Source organism: Ailuropoda melanoleuca, chromosome 7 (genome assembly GCF_002007445.2).
Source record: "Ailuropoda melanoleuca isolate Jingjing chromosome 7, ASM200744v2, whole genome shotgun sequence".
Classification (NCBI taxonomy): domain Eukaryota; kingdom Metazoa; phylum Chordata; class Mammalia; order Carnivora; family Ursidae; genus Ailuropoda; species Ailuropoda melanoleuca.
The window spans coordinates 13,334,879-13,351,245 of record NC_048224.1 but is presented as its reverse complement, the minus strand read 5'-3'; the positions used below and the strand labels follow the sequence as shown (position 1 = coordinate 13,351,245).

The following is a 16,367-nucleotide window of genomic DNA, read 5'->3' as shown; positions in this document are numbered from 1 at the left end:
GGCTGAACAATACCTATTTCCCAAGTCATGGCTTTCCTCCAAGTTCAATCCTAGTGCAGACGACTCCTTGCAAACAGTGCTCCAGTCTCCTGTGTGAGGACTTGCCACTCCTTCCCCATTCACGTGGTTTCCGTGTAGGGAACCAGGCACACATATGTTCACACAGTGAAGACACAGACTCTAGAGGGTTAAATTGTGTCTCCCAGAAGGATACATCTAAGTTCTATCCCCTGGTACCCGTGAACATGACTTTCTTTGGAAATAGGGTCTCTGCAGATATAATTAAGGATCTTGAGATCAGATCATCCAGGGTGGGCCTCAGATTCAATGACTGGTGTACTTCTAAGAGCAAGGGGAGGGGGAGCGGAAACAGACACACAGACCAGGAGGGCCTGAAAAGACAGAGTTGTGCAGCCACAAGCCGGGGAATGCCAAGGGTTGCAACAGCCACCAGGAGCTAAGAGAGAGAAATGGAGGGGCACCTGGGTGGCTCAGTTGGTTAAGCATCTGCCTTTGGCTCAGGTCATGATCCCAGGGTCCTGGGATGAAGTCCCACATAGGGAGCCTGCTTCTTCCTCTGCCTCTCTCTCTCATGAATAAATAAATAAAATCATGAAAGAAAGAAAAGAAAAGAAAGAAAAGAAAGAAGGAAGGAAGGAAGGAAGGAAGGAAGGAAGGAAGGAAGGAAGGAAGGAAGGAAGAAAAGAAAAGAAAGAAAAGAAAGAAAAAAAAAGAAAAAGAAAAAAAAGAAATGGAACGTGTGCTCCCAGCCTCCAGAAGGAACCAATCCTGTGGCCTCCTTGGTTTGGTACTTCTAGCCTCCAGAATTGTGAAATAATAAATTTCTGTTATTTTAAGCCACCAAATTTGTGGTCATTTTGTTGCAACAGCCCCAGGAAACTAACACATGGCCCCTGGCAGACCTGACTGGTCCAGAGAGAACATCTCACACACACAGGTCCTTGGAAATCCGTTAACTGTGGCCAACCTCCACTGGCTGTCTCTTATACCTAAGAGCCAGGAACCCAGGAGCAGGCGCTGCCCTGGGGATTCGAGGCAGAGAGACTCAGTCTGCGGCAAGAGGGGAGAAACACAGTCTGTATCCAATTCAGTTCTGAGGTCCGGCTGCATCCCTGTTCCTGGGTCCTAGGGGACACCCATTGACCAAAAAAATAAAAGCACCCTTTTATGCTCAAATTAGTTCAAGTGGGTTTCTGCAACTTGCAGCCCGAAGAGTCCTAACACACTCAGTAACCTAGTACAAAATCCTTCCGTGAAGGCCAGCTGGGACAGATTCTTCCTTAGGAAGGTGCCGGAAATAGCTGAATGGGTTCGAGAACCCTCTCAGTGACGGCAACAGAAACTTCAGGCCTGCGCTACAAGAGGAGCGGCAAGAGACAATGGGAAAAGGAACCTCGATTTTCACTGGGCCTAAGAGCCAAGGCACAGATCTTATCATGAGAGGGGCTGTGGGTCAGTAACGAACCGGAGGTTTCCAAAGAAATAAATAAGTTAAGAAAGAAAAGAAAACATTTTTGGTCAAGCTATACAAACTACAGTAATTAAAGCCACCCACAAAACTGGCTTTTCTCTAGGTAAATATAGCACAGTTACTACCGGGCATATGCAGAGCACGCATCAGGTTTGCTTTGTGTGGGGTTGATTCGATGACAGCGTGAAACACTGCTCATGTATGCTCAGTCTCTTTCGGGAAAGACCTCAAATAATGCTTGGTTCTTTGCTTTTGAAATATTCCAAATATGAGGGACAAGGAAGTACCCATACTAATTTTTGGACCAGGGATGAGAATGACAAGGGTCTGGGTTGAAGAGAATGACACAAATTATCTCCGAAGGGGGCATCGCTGAGTACGATGGGAACAAATGGTACCAATGTGGCCAAGTCTCCTTTTTCACCAGAAAGAATAATTGGTCAGCCTTAAGCACAGTAAGTCACCAGCAAGTAAGAGAACGTTAAACACTAGATTAATGATCAACAAATCATTTTCTAAATTCGTTATAAAATTATATGAGAAAAGAGAGCGAGACAAAGAAGACCAGGAAGAAAGGAAGGAAATCAAAAACAGTTCTGGGGAACCCAGGCTTGAATAAATGACAAAAAATTATGCTTAAAAAAAAAAATCTAAGAAATATAATGTTATTGACTTTTTGCTTGGGGAAGTTCTGCATACTCAATTTGTCTTCTCAGTCCCAGAAAACAGCCTGATTTCTTCTGAAGCCATTTCCCACTATAACAGTAACATATGTTTCAGTAGTTGCTTTTCCTAAATCACCTAGAAACATCTTAGCACAAACACATGGCTCTTACAATGGAAGATTTTGAGACAAACAAAGCCTTCAACCAGATCAAGGAACTTGAAAAGAAATAGGGCAGACTGTCCTAGACGAAAAAAAGTGCCTGGAATCACTTTTCTGGTTATGAGCTGCAAGCTAAGAGAGGTTCTGGGATTTTAGGGAAAGAAAAAGGATTGGAGAAAAGAAAAGAAAAACATCTGGAAACAAGCTAAACAGCTTACAGGAATATTTAGAAGACACGATGGGAAAACAGGCATGGTCTAATGATTCTGTCACTCTCAGATAAGAGTGAAATGAGCAAAGATACCCATGTAGATATAAACCTGAAACCATCCCAAATTCATGAAAAATACTGACACCCCAACTACAGATGAAAGCATGCTATGACTGTACCCCTTAAATCGTGGGGAAACCTCATGAAGGCATCCTTCCTTGATGCTTCTTCTCCTGCCAAATAAAATAAAAATTGAGAACCTAAATAGTACAGAAAAGCTTCCAGAGTACAAGATATGAATACATTGTCTCCTCAGTTGCGACCCATTGCCTGCAAGAGAAAGAAACAAGTTTCGCAAGGAACAGAGTCATCAATAAAAGACAAGAGCCAGAGACATGAGAATTTTTCTCATTAAATTACCCTAAATATTAACTCCCAATAGTCCTTAGAATCATTTTTAAACAACTTGGATCTTCATCAATCTATGATCAAAGACTCACTCAATCCATCAGCTTTAGTCAGGATCACTACCGGCATTTTTTTTTTTTTAAAGATTGTATTTATTTATTTGACAGAGAAACAGCCAGCGAGAGAGGGAACACAAGCAGGGGAAGCAGGAGAGGAAGAAACAGGCTCTCAGCAGAGGAGCCTGATGTGGGGCTCGATCCCATAACGCCGGGATCACGCCCTGACCCGAAGGCAGACGCTTAACGACTGAGCCACCAGGCGCCCCCACTACGGGCATTTTTAACAGTCTACACAAGATTTCATTAAAAAGCTGGCCCTGCTTCTTCCTCTCCCACTCCCCCTGCTTGTGTTCCCTCTCTAGCTGGCTGTCTCTATCTCTGTCAAATAAATAAATAAAATCTTTAAAAAAAAAAAAAAAAAGCTGGCTTTGCAGGGCGCCTGGGTGGCTCAGTCAGTTAAGCGTCGGAATCTTGGATTCAGCTCAGGTTATGATCTCAGGGTGCTGGGATCAAGCCCTGCCCGCATCAGGATCTGAGCTCAGCATGGAGTCTGCTTAGGATTCTCTCTCTTCCTCGCTCTCTGTCCCTCCCCTGCGTGCTCTCTCTCTCTCTCTCTCTCAAATAAATAAAATCTTCAAAAAATAAAAAAATAAAAAGTAGGCTTTCCTTTAGGAATCTCAGGAAATAGACTTTAATCTCTCACACCTTAACACACTTTATTTTCCCCAAATACATAAATTGCAGGTCTCTCCCCTATTTAAAAGCACAAAAGGCACAGAAATCAAGGGCCAGCCTAGTTTATCTAGCACATAACCATCCTCCCAAACACATTTTTTAGAAGAAGGAAGGGGTTGGGGAAGCAGCTGAACTAAAATTACAGGCTGTCATGATATCTCAATATCGAAAACTGAATACCTGGTTCCAAAGGAGAGTACAGTTTTTATGCACGATCCCGTTACTAAGCAACTACAACAATGGCTGCATGAGCTTTCTAGAAGCCAGTACGGTAAGGGGGAGGCAGAATCTAAGAACAGAAAAATGGAAAAACTTGCTTTGGGAATCATTATCTCAGGATAAATCCAAAGTAAAAATAAACAAAAAATAAACAAAATCTAAAACAATCTAAACTTAAAACAAGCAGTTCCTTAAGAGACAAGAAAAGTACATGCTACCATGTATCATTCACTTTAATTTCAGTTTGTTTAATTTCAAAATTCACATTTAACTGGTGATAATGATTTCCTTACTGTATTTCCTTCGTGGTCCCCCTTCTTTCCTTCACCCTCCCTAAGGAATAATTTTTTTTTTCAAATTTCCTTACTGATTAAAAGAACATTTTAGACCTCTTAAATCCATTTCTTTGTTTACAGAAGCTATAAAAACTAGTTTACAATTGTTTCATGTTGCCTCAGCTTTGAACCAAGAACACTCTTAGACATCAAACTCTTCCTTTGAAGGGAACAGTCTCTCAAATGGAGCCAGACACTTTCCCAGCCACTCCCTGAAGCTTAGACAACCAGAGCTTTGCAAATGTCAAGTCTTTTGCAAAGTTAGACTATACAATGTAGCACGCTCTAGACCAATGTTTCTCAAATTGTAGGTTGAATGGCGGGAGGCGGGGGGTGGGGGCTTCCATACATGTTCCAAGAGAATTTTATAGACTAGATTTACAAAGAGCCAAGAAGCAGGTTATAAGGCTAGGGGAGACGACCTCACAGAGTTTGCCTTCCATCTTTCCTTGTCCCTTTCAACATTTACTGCAATGCTGAGAAAGCTCCAGAACCTACATTCTCTAAATCTCTGTTCTACAGAAGGCTGCCTCTCACTATGGCTCACTCCCTCCCTCTCTCAATCTCTCTCAGTTCCTGAAGGATGCTACACTAGCAGGTCAGCAAAATGAAAAGATTACACTTTAGAATTCCTGTTCTCCATCAAAGCTGAGCAATTATTGTGTGGCTCTGTTCCCAGGGTGCCTCTAGATTCTGATAAATCTCTCTTTGAAGAAGGGAAATCCAGAGACCAGTAGAAATTTAAATGCTGGAAACTGAAGATCCACAATGTCTCAGGCAAGAAGCAGAGGGAAAAGTTAAAGTCATTCCTGCTTTTATATCCCAAAGATAAATATGGGGCGGGGGTGGGGGAGGGGCTGTATGTTTGTTTGATTTTTATTTCTAGTTTTATACTGTTGTGGTCAGAAAAAGTACAAGATATGATCTCAATCTTTTTTAATTTATTGAGATTTATTTTGTGGCCTAACTTGTGATCTATTTAGGACAGTGTTCCACGTAAACTTGAAAAGAAATGTGTATTCCACTATTTTTGGATAGAATGTTCTGGATAAATCCTGTTAGGTCCATCTGGTCCAACATATCATTCAAAACCACTGTCTCCTTGTTGATTTTCTGTCTGGACGATCTGTCCATTGATATAAGTGGGGTGTTACAGTCTTCTATTATTGTATTACTGTTTCCTTCCTTTATGTCTATCAATAGTTGTTTTTTATATATTAGGTGCTCCCATGTTGGGTGCATAAATATTTAAAATTGTTATATCCTGCTATTGGATTGTCTCCTTTATCATTATGTAGTGTTCTTCTCTGTTTCTTGTTACGTCTTTGTTTTAAAGGCTATTTTGTGCAATGTAAGTACTAGTGCCCCAGTTTTCTTTTTGCTTCCATCTGCATGGTAAAAAGATGGTTTTCTGTGTCACAAAATTCCCTGAACAGCATTTGAAGGAGAAGGCTGTCTGGATCTCCTGTTTTTAATTAAATTAAATTTAATTTCTTAAATTTGATTCTCATTTTGGTTGTTTTTTTTTAAAAGACAGAAACAATGCAAAGTGTAGTCTTTGTAATCATTGCAAACCACAAAGCTCTGCCACTTGAAATAAGGCAAATGAAAAAATTCTTCACACATAATTATTATCTCTACTGGCAACAATAAAGAAAACGTAGCACTTATATAACATATTTCATCATCAAATTGATTCAAAAATTAAACCGGATAGCTTCAAGGTCTACCCTGTGTCTCCATCTCCCTGGGGCTTTTAAGTTAGTCAAGAACATTTTCAGATAAGAAACTTTAAAAAAACTTTTTCCGGGGCGCCTGGGTAGCGCAGTCGTTGGGCGTCTGCCTTCGGCTCAGGGCGTGATCCCGGTGTTCCGGGATCGAGCCCCACATCGGGCTCCTCCGCTGGGAGCCTGCTTCTTCCTCTCCCACTCCCCGCTGTGTTCCCTCTCTCTCTCTGGCTGTCTCTCTGTCACATAAATAAATAAAATCTTAAAAAAAATAAAAATAAAAAAAATAAAAATTAAAAAAAAAATAAATAAATAAAAAAACTTTTCCCCCCAGGATCTTACAATCGTTAAAATTCCTATATAGGTTTACTATAAAATACAAGGCTTTCTTCTATGTCTTGACCATGTTTCCAATGACCCTTGAAAACTAGTGGTCACCTATATGTTTCATATTACCCAATGAACCACTGCCTATAATAGAAAAAAAAATTGAAAACAATAGGGAATTGGTAAATTATGGCATATTCATACAATGGAATATTATGCAGCTCGAAAAAATTAGAAAGCACTTCATTTTTGTTAAAGAACAATTTCCAAGATATATTTTTTTGACCAAAGAACAAAAAATAAATCCTGTGTACGGTAGGCTATTAAGTTTGGTTTTTTCTTAAGGAAAAATGTAAGCACATACATTGTCAGTTATATGTACATACAACATCTTTAAAAGGAAAATAAGATCTGGTAAGAGTTTTGCCTCTGAGGAGAAAAAATGAAATAGAGGAATAAGACAGCCACCTTGCCTCATATACCCTTTTGGATTTTTTCCATGTGATTGTGTTGCTTATTCAAAAAATACATGTTTTTGGTCTAATTTTTTAGACGGCAGGCAGAGAGAGAATCTTAAGCTGGGCACGGAGCCCGATGCAGGTCTTGATCTCATGACCCTGAGATCATGACCTCAGCTGAAATCAACAGTCAGACTGAGCCACCCAGGTGCCCCCAAAAAATACACTTTTAAATTTTAAAAAAATTTAAGGTTACTGACAAATTGTAACATATACAGATAACATGCTGATTTACTATCAGCAAATCTTATGCTTTTCCGTTTACAATAGTAATGACAGACTTATACTGAGGTATGAAGGACATCGCACATGGCATAATTTTCTTTTTCTTTTTTTTTTTTAAAAGATTTTATTTATTTATTCGACAGAGATAGAGACAGCCAGCGAGAGAGGGAGGGAACACAAGCAGGGGGAGTGGGAGAGGAAGAAGCAGGCTCAAAGCGGAGGAGCCTGATGTGGGGCTCAATCCCATAACGCTGGGATCACTCCCTGAGCCGAAGGCAGACGCTTAACCGCTGTGCCACCCAGGTGCCCCTTCTAACATAACTTTCTGGAATTAAAGGTATAATCTGGGGCACCTGGCTGGCTCAGCTGGTAGAGCAGACAACTCTTGATCTCAGGGCTATAATAAGTTCAAGCCCCATGTTGGGGTGTACAAATTACTTAAAAATAAAATCTTAAAAAAAAAAAAAAAGGTATGATCTAACCTGCTCTAATTATTCCTCACATAGAGACATTACCCTGGCTCCTTAGCTGCTGATAATTACTTCTGAATATAAATAGTATAGCTACACATGCAAGTAGATTTTACGTTTGTGTTTACGAATTTTAAGACATGTGAAAACTATTTTAAGGGGAAACAAATACCATTACCTGCATCTGAAAAAAAGGCATAAGGCAAAATCTATGTGGCCTGCTTAAGATCAACCAATAAGTTAAAAGAGAGACACATTCAACTCAACTTTTTAAAAACCTCTCAAAACTGATTTTGTAAATATGTACGCACGTGTGCACACACGAACAGGCGCACACATGTAGGCATGCACACAAAGAAAAAGACAGAAAATGATTAAGTTTTTAGCCATGATCAAATTCTTACTTATTCAGAAATACTGGACATCTAATTACTGTCCAAAACTGTGCTCAGTATGAAAATACAGATTTAAAAAAAAAATACTATGAAAGAGCAAGTAGCCCAGCTGGGAAGAGAGAAGTTATCTGGCCAGGAGAGGTGACATCTGAGCTGAACCTTGAAGGATGAAGGAGACGATGTCAGAAGGAGAACAGGAAGGGGGCACCTGGGTGGCACAGCAGTTAAGCGTCTGCCTTTGGCTCAGGGCGTGATCCCGGCGTTATGGGATCGAGCCCCACATCAGGCTCCTCCACTATGAGCCTGCTTCTTCCTCTCCCACTACCCCTGCTTGTGTTCCTTCCCTCTCTCGCTAGCTGTCTCTATCTCTGTCGAATAAATAAATAAAAATCTTTAAAAAAAAAAAAAAAGAGAACAGGAAGAAACCTTCCACACAGAAGTGGAGCTCATGCAGAGGCTCAGGAATAGGGAAGGGCTGTGTCTGGCTGGAGAAGAGGGTTCACAGAAGAAAACACAGGCCGAACAGAAGGCTGGAGGCAGTCTGGGGAAGGGCAAGTATACCACACTAAAGGGCTTGAGTTTCTAACTAGAGACAACACACTATAGAGAAAAATCAAGGTTCCAAAAAGATACAAAGAGATGATCTAAGAGAACAAAATAAGATTTGTGAAGAAAGATGAAAAGGCCAGAGGTTACTCAACCTAATAGACTACAGGCCCAGGAGACCACCTTCCACAGACGGACTGTGACAGCTGTATTCCTTCTCCACGGAAAGCAGGAAAAAAAGATTAGGTGTTCACTTCTGAGGACACTACGATAAAAAACACAAGGAGAGCAAGCAATCCCGCGGAGAAGGAGGCCAGTGGCTGGGTAAAAACTGGGAGAAGGGAGCAGATGCCTAAATGATTTAAAATAGGCTGAATTGAAGGCATACAGATCAAGATCATTTTTTGAAGCAAAAAGCAGCATCTCCTTTTCAAGGAACATTTTAGAAGAGACGCTCACTTCCATGACATGGTGCAAATATGGTCCTGTTTGACCACCTCAGAATGGTGCCTGTGTGGCTCAGTCAGTTAAGCGTCTGCTTTAGCTCGGGTCATGATCCCAGGGTCCTGGGATCGAGGCCTGAGTCAGGCTCTCTGCTCAGTGGGGAGCCTGCTTCTCCCTCTCCCTCTGCCGCTCCCCCTGCTTGTGCTCTCTCTCTCTGATAAATAAATAAAATCTTAAAAAGAGAGAGAGAGAGAATGGGGCCTCAAAAATCCCTGAAGGCTTAAGTACAGCAAATAACCACAAATTCCAAGAATATAGAGTTTAAATCAGCACATAATCACTGCATGACATCTTAAGGGAAAGAAAAACAACTGGCAAGTAGAGTGAATGTTGACCTTTAATGCCAAATGAGTGACTTTTTTTCCTTCTAAAAATGTGTTTTACTGATCAAATGCGAAGGAAAGAAGACCTACCTGGTCGATGGAATCAGGTTGAGGATCCCATTGAGCACGTAGCCGAACTCCGCGTGATCCTGAGCGACAAGGGCCACGAGACCCTCACAGCAGGCTGTTCGAACCACCACATTATCACTGCAACACTTCTCCCACAGCAAGTTCAAAGCCGGAGTCTGCAATCAAACCAGTGATTAAAAGACACTTCTGATGAGCAGCAAAGGCGTGCACACCGCCAGCCATTCATTGAAGCGTAATTTGTTCACAGTGGGCTAGCTTTCCAATACAAAGGTGGTGCTGTTGTCCCACCATTTGTAGAAAAAACTCAAGTCGGTTTTCCAGGAGAGATAATGGATGTGTTCCGATACAGCCACTCTTGCCCCTCTGGTGTCCCCGCTGCAAAGTAAGCCTGGCTGCAGACCGGGCTATGACTTGACTTTGAGCAACCCAAGGAAACTGACGGGATCAAAACTAAGACGTGACTTTCGCACAGCGCTCCAACCAAGCCCTTCAACCAGGCACCATCGATATCAGCCTAGCAGTTAGTCTAGGCTGAACTCCGCATCATGCCTATGGTGTAAGCCCTAAATGCAGTTAACACTTTCAGAACGTGTTTCTGCTCTCTTACCAGCAATCTCTACCACCTCTAAGCACCCCACCACCCCCTGCAATGCCCTTGCCCCAATTTACTAAAGTCTAATGTGGGCCCGGGGGAAAGGCAGTGATGGGGGGATCAGCAATCTGCTATTTCCATGGCTTCCAACAAAAGCCTAGAAAACTGTTGTGGTCAAGAAAGAAACTGACTTGGGTCGCCCAGGTGGCTCGGTCGGTTAAGCGTCTGCCTTCGCTCAGGTCATGATCGCGGCACCCTGGGATCCAGCCTGTCGGACTCCCTGCTCAGTGGGGAGTCTGCTTCTCTCTCTACCTCTCCCCCTGCTTGTGCTCTCTCTCTCTTTCTCTCTCTCAAGTAAATAAAATCTTTAAAAAAAGAAAGAAACTGACTTTTTGCCCCCTCAGACCGTAAGTCTGTCATCTTTGAGAGAAAAGCGCCAAAAGGGCATGTAAGTAAATGTAAGATCTTTATTTTGAAAGACAGAGCTTCTAGCTTTCATAACTTCCTCAAGAATCCATGACCCACCCTACCAGAGGTTCACTACTAATGATAAACCCATACTTGAATGTATTGTGGGTTAAATCCATTTAGATTTACATGTGGTTTGGGTTTTGTTTTGTTTTAAGAACACATCATGAAGCTATTTTTCCCTCTTCCTGACATAAGTTATTAGAAAAATACATAATTTGAGAAAAAAAATAAGATCCTCAGCTCCCACAGAATAACTGAAAGAATGAAAATCAACATCATATTGTGCCCACTTTTCCACTGTAGCTGGCTCTGGGCCTTTTCAATCTTCAGATCCCACTATAACAGAACAATACAGTTAACAGTCACGGCAGGAAAGAAATAGCTATATTCCAGATCTTTTATTCAGAAGGAAATTTCATTCACCTGTATGGCCAATATCAAAGGGTTCCAAATGTCATTACTCCATTATAGACCAGAAAAACGAAATAAATGAATAAAAAAACCCTTTCCTCGGGTATTACTGTGCCCTCGTGGAAGTAAGCATTCATTTGTTAATAGAAGAGAAAACAGTCACAGGGATTTGACATTCAATAAATCCCAGCTGTTTAAGTAAAACCACTAGATCACCTCAGAGTACATAATGTGATTATAGGCAGGATTAAGATCAGGGTTTTCAGAAAACCTGATTTATACAACAACATACAAATACCAGATAAATGCCAATTAGTGAAGTTTGCTTCTGCACTGATTTCAACATGGCAGCAGATGCTGAAACAGATGTAACTTGCAGTAGCTAATCAAAAGCAGTATGAGGGGGTAAAAAAAAGCAGTGTGAGAGAAAGGAAATCAATTACTTCTCTTGTGAAAAAAAAAATATTTTATTTCCATCCTCTACATTCTCCACAGAGTTTACCTGAGAGCACCCACTTAAGTGGAATTTCCAACCAGCAGGTCAAAATCTACAACACGGGTTGACCAAAACCCAATGGTCTCCATCACAGGAAGCTATCACTGCTTCAATCTTGGCCTTCTCCTGCCCTACGCATGGTACGGAAATTCTCCTTCAGCTCCAAGCACCAAGGCATGACCTTTCCAATTTAGAACTCCTATTCGGGGCACCCTAAAGTAGGAGCAGTCTCCTATATCCAAACAACGTTGCTCTGTTCAGTTTCTCCATTAAACGAAAAGATTCCCTCAGAGAAAATCCTACCAACCTTCTCTAAGGCATGTCTACCCTCTTTCCACTCATGCTATTTTTCACAAAGAGTCACAAGAATACTCCCCTTCACCACCCCATCTATATCTCCTTCCCGGAGTCTATTGTAACCGATTTCAAAATTGTAAAGAATTTGGAAGAAGGGGGACGCCTTTGTGGCTCAGTTGGTTAAGCATCTGCCTTTGGCTCAGGTCACGATCCCAGGGTCTTGGGATCAAGTCCCACATTGGGCTCCCCGGTCAGAGGGGAGCCTGCTTCTCCCTCTGCGTATTTCTCCCTCTGCCACTCCCCCTGCTTGTGCTCACGTGTGCGCGCTCTCTCTCTCTGACAAATAAATAAAATCTTAAATAAAAAAAAAAAAAAAAGAATTTGGAAGAAGAACATGGTAAACCAAAAAACAAACGAACAAAACCAGTTCGAAATCATTTCTACGGTGACCTGAGACATGAGGAGTGCCTATGTGCAGCTGGGAGCAGTAACTGAACAGAACTCAGGCACAAAGTTGAATACAGACCTGGTTTGTGGATTGGTGGATCTTTTCTGAAAAACCATTTTCCTTCAGGACTGCAGCAATTAGATGACCCACAGCCTTAAAAAAAAAAAAAAGAAAAAAATCAATAAATACATGGCATCAGAAGTTCTCTCCAATTAGTGCATTTGAAGGTAACTCCTGTCAATACTAGTTGATATGAAAAAAAAAATACTAGGTGATAGGAATATGAGTGTGCCCGCCAGTCAAGTGGTAATGAAATCCCCATCCATTTGAGAGTGCGCTGTGCGGCAGGCAGTGAATTAGGCATTCTACATACATAATTTCTTAGCTTCATAACAACTCTCAAGGTAAGCATTTTTATCCCAATAAGCAAACTACAGTACATAGATGTTAAGAAAATTGCCAGGTTTTCAGTTCAAATTGCTGTCACTTAGTATTAGAAGATAATGCGAGATTGCTTCATCCATTAAACCGTGAGACAAATGAGAAACTCCACAGCTTTTAAAATCATTTTTGCATCTAAATGAAATCCATCATGCTTCATCACGCCCTTAATGAAGATGGAGAAAACTCATCCCCATCTTTACGACCACGGCGCGTACAGATCTGAACCAACAGGGCTCCCCCTGCCACAACCATTCTCTCTCGCGTAGGCTCTATGATTTCATTTCTTTATTATTTTCTCATAGGCGTCAGCCCTTTCATAAGCTTTTAGTCTCATAAATCTCCAAAATGTTCCCATATCCTGCTTTGGTCAAAAAGCCCAAAATTCAATCTAAGACTCTTAGAGAGGAGTGCTGATGACATAAATACATATATATTGCTCTTCATACCACCTCCACTCCACTCTCCTGGTTCCTCAGCACTCCCCAACACTGCTCTGTTGTCTTAGAGCCGTAGGCCCGCCATGACAGCCATCCTGCGTACAGGCTGGAAAAAACTCTCCACCTGCAGAAGTGTTGATCCCGCACTTGGACCAACGTATGATACATCTGTGAATACCTGTCAGTCTTGTAGTCTCCAGAAAAGCTCACACAAGAACAGAGCATCCCCTCCTCCTTTGTTTCTTTTTGTGTTTCACGCATTGGAAATGACTTAAGACCTCAATGCTTGATGACCTCAGTTTTGTAATATAAATCACTCTTTTACATGAATATTAAGTTTAGACCAAAGAACTGTCTCTTACCTCCTAGTTAAAGGAACAGTAACAAGAATTGAAGACCAGTGAACAGTTTTGGTGCCTGTTTACAAAATAGACCATATTTCATTGAATGCAACTGGCCATCAACTGCAAGATGCACCATTATTTTCTGTACTGCTGAGGAAGAAAGGCTGCCCGTCAATCTATGTTATATCACGCACCTTAGAATTTAGAATTTTGCTTTTATATTAGTGAAAGAGTTCCTTCAGACTCATTTAGAAAATCACGGCCAAGTTCACAATGGTGCAGGCAATACCAACTGTATAACAACTGCTGTCACGAATTACTAGATGCAACCCAATTTCAAAGCTGCTAAAATGTGAAAAAACGTTTGTGAATCAATGAAATATGGTGCTAACTCTGAGCAGTGGTTACAAAAGAACAATAAGAAGTATTCACAGAGAACAGGGCACAATTGCAAGAACCAAATAAAACCAGTATGAATCACAACAGGGACCAAAAAAAAAAAAAAGCTCCCTTTCATATTTAGAAAAAAAAGACTAAAAGAAGATCAGCCTACTGACAAACATCCCCCCACCAGATCCAACTTCTCCAGTTTGCCTTTCTATGTATCCTTCTAACAAATCAGAGAACACAGGCTACATTGATTTTAAAGTACAATCCAAGGATAAATGACCCTATCTTGCTACTTAGGTTTTCTACAACAGAATAGTTGAAAGACACATTCTCCATGAAACAATACATGCACACTTCTCACTGAATTTAACAGTAACACACATAGGCATTTCTCGGTTATCTATGCTAATGAAGGGACTCCAGGCACAGAAAAATAGGAACTGCAGACGGTATCCTCCAAGCCTTCATCTTCCTCTTCATGGCAAGGACCTGTGCTGCACAGGATAGGACTCCAACCCAGTCAGGTAGAAGGGAATCTTGCATAAGGAGTGTCCTACTCCTCATGGAAGGGTTCCCCACTACCCAGCTAAGTCAATTCCCACAGCAGGCATCTCCGGAGAAAACTGTTGAAAGCATCCAAGGCGCTGTATGTCATCCAGTCTTCGGGCTGGCTTCTGCTGGGCCCCTGGCTTCACTCTCACAAGAAAAGACAGTAAGCTTTTACAGTACCTCGACTAACCAGAACGCTCCTAGTTAGTGGAAGGCTAACCAGAAAACCACTTTTGTTTGAACCGTAATAACTGAAAAGCTCTCTAAAATAAATTATCACCAAACCCTGCCTGTGTCAGTATATACATCAAATTTTTTAATCCGGGATATTTCACTTACTGAATGTCAGTTATTATGGTCAAAATCTCTTATTCTTAATAGTTGTACAGGAATAAAATATACCATTTTAAATATCAATCTCTCATACTCTGTAGATGTATAACCACTTACTTCTATTCCCCAAAATTCATTACAGACTTAAAAAAAAATACAGATCCAGGGGTCTCCTAGCTCATAGAGGTTTAATTATGTCTAAGACAAAAAGTATGATATAAATAGAAGCTGGGGTTGGGGAGCACCGGGGTGGCTCAGTCGGTTAAGTGTCTGCCTTTGGCTCAGGTCATAATCTCAGGGTCCTGGGATCAAGCCCCGAGTCAGGCTCTGTGCTCAGCACGGAGTCTGCTTCTCCCTCTATGGGCTCTCTCTCTCTCTCTCTCTCTCTCTCTCTCTCTCTCTCTCCCCCCCAAATAAATAAAAAAAAAATCTTTAAAAAAAAAAAGAAAAGAAGAAGAAGGATTGGTCAATTTCAAGTATTCACTTTCCTATCTCACATATAAACTTTTGTTTTGTTTTTTTATTTAATTTTTTAAAAGTAATCTCTACAAGATATTAGGGCGCTTGGGTGGCTCAGTTGGTTAAGCGGCCGACTCTTGGTTTCCACTCAGGTCATGATCTCATGGTTCTGGGATCAAGTCCCCATGTCGGGCTCTGTGCTCAGTGCAGAGTCTGCTTCAGATTCTCTGTCCCTCTCCCTCTCACACACTCTCTCTCAAATAAATAAATAAAATCTTAAAAAAATAAAATAAAATAATCTCTGCACCCGATGTGGGGCTCAAACTCACAACCCTAAGATCCACATTAGCATGCTCCACTGACTGAGCCAGCCAGGTGCCCCTCAAGTAGAAATCTTCAAATGAACTTATAGAAAAGTTAATAAAGCAATATGTACGTAGAATCCTATTTATAGAATAAAATACTTAATGTTACAAATGTAAAGCTCTACTAGCAATCCACCAAAGCAGCTCATTTGTTACCATGAAGCAAAAATAATTAAATAAATAAAAATTACCTGTGATTGGATAAGAGAATTTGGAAATTCAAACCTTTTCCTGATATCATCTGACATTTTTGCTTCTCTTACAGGTATATATGCAGACTCTGTAATCAAAACAAAAGAATATTTGTTAGTCTGGAAAAGGATTTCAAACCAATTATTCCTCAAATAACATAAAAGTAATTCATTCCAAAGGCAACAATGGAAATAAGGCACAGGGCCCTGCAGCGTAATTGCTGGCATATGATCACCAACCACTTCGGCCCACAAATGCCATGACTGATAAATAAACTGAAATGCTCAACCACTCTTGGTTTTTCCCATTAGAGCAAATCCTAGAACAGATTAATTCACACTATCGAAACCCCCCCAAGATCCAAAAGGTCAAGACTAAATAACAGGCTTTTAAAAGTTCAACCACAAGTTTGAAATAGAAATGCTTTCAAAGATCAAAACTTCTAAGAGAGAAAGAATCAAATTTTTGCAAAATTATTTAAATGCTACCACAGTTCGGGTACAAGCTTTCATTGAAGCACTCATCTAAGTGCTAGTGACAAGTGTAAAGCCTACGTGAGCTTTTCTCAGGGAGTATAGAAATGACCTAGAAATTCACACACGGAAACAGATTGCTCGTCTGCTAAAAGAGCAAGCAATTAGCACCAACTTTTTTTTTTTTTTAAAGATTTTATTTATTTGACAGAGATAGAGACAGCCAGAGAGAGAGAGAGAACACAAGCAGAGGGAG

General features: G+C 41.0%; 1 protein-coding gene across 2 annotated transcripts in view; it reads right to left on the bottom strand.

The window, feature by feature from the left end:
* Nucleotides 1-16,367, bottom strand: part of FOCAD (focadhesin) — a 297,598-nt gene that overhangs the window by 252,065 nt on the left and 29,166 nt on the right. For both annotated transcript variants that reach the window (XM_002918527.4, XM_034663973.1), the window contains 3 exons: nucleotides 15,638-15,726; nucleotides 12,204-12,278; nucleotides 9,411-9,565 (listed from right to left, as the gene is read on the bottom strand). In XM_002918527.4, the coding sequence (XP_002918573.2) occupies nucleotides 9,411-9,565; nucleotides 12,204-12,278; nucleotides 15,638-15,694 (287 nt within the window). In that variant the 5' untranslated portion in view covers nucleotides 15,695-15,726. The remainder of the gene's footprint in view (nucleotides 1-9,410; nucleotides 9,566-12,203; nucleotides 12,279-15,637; nucleotides 15,727-16,367) is intronic.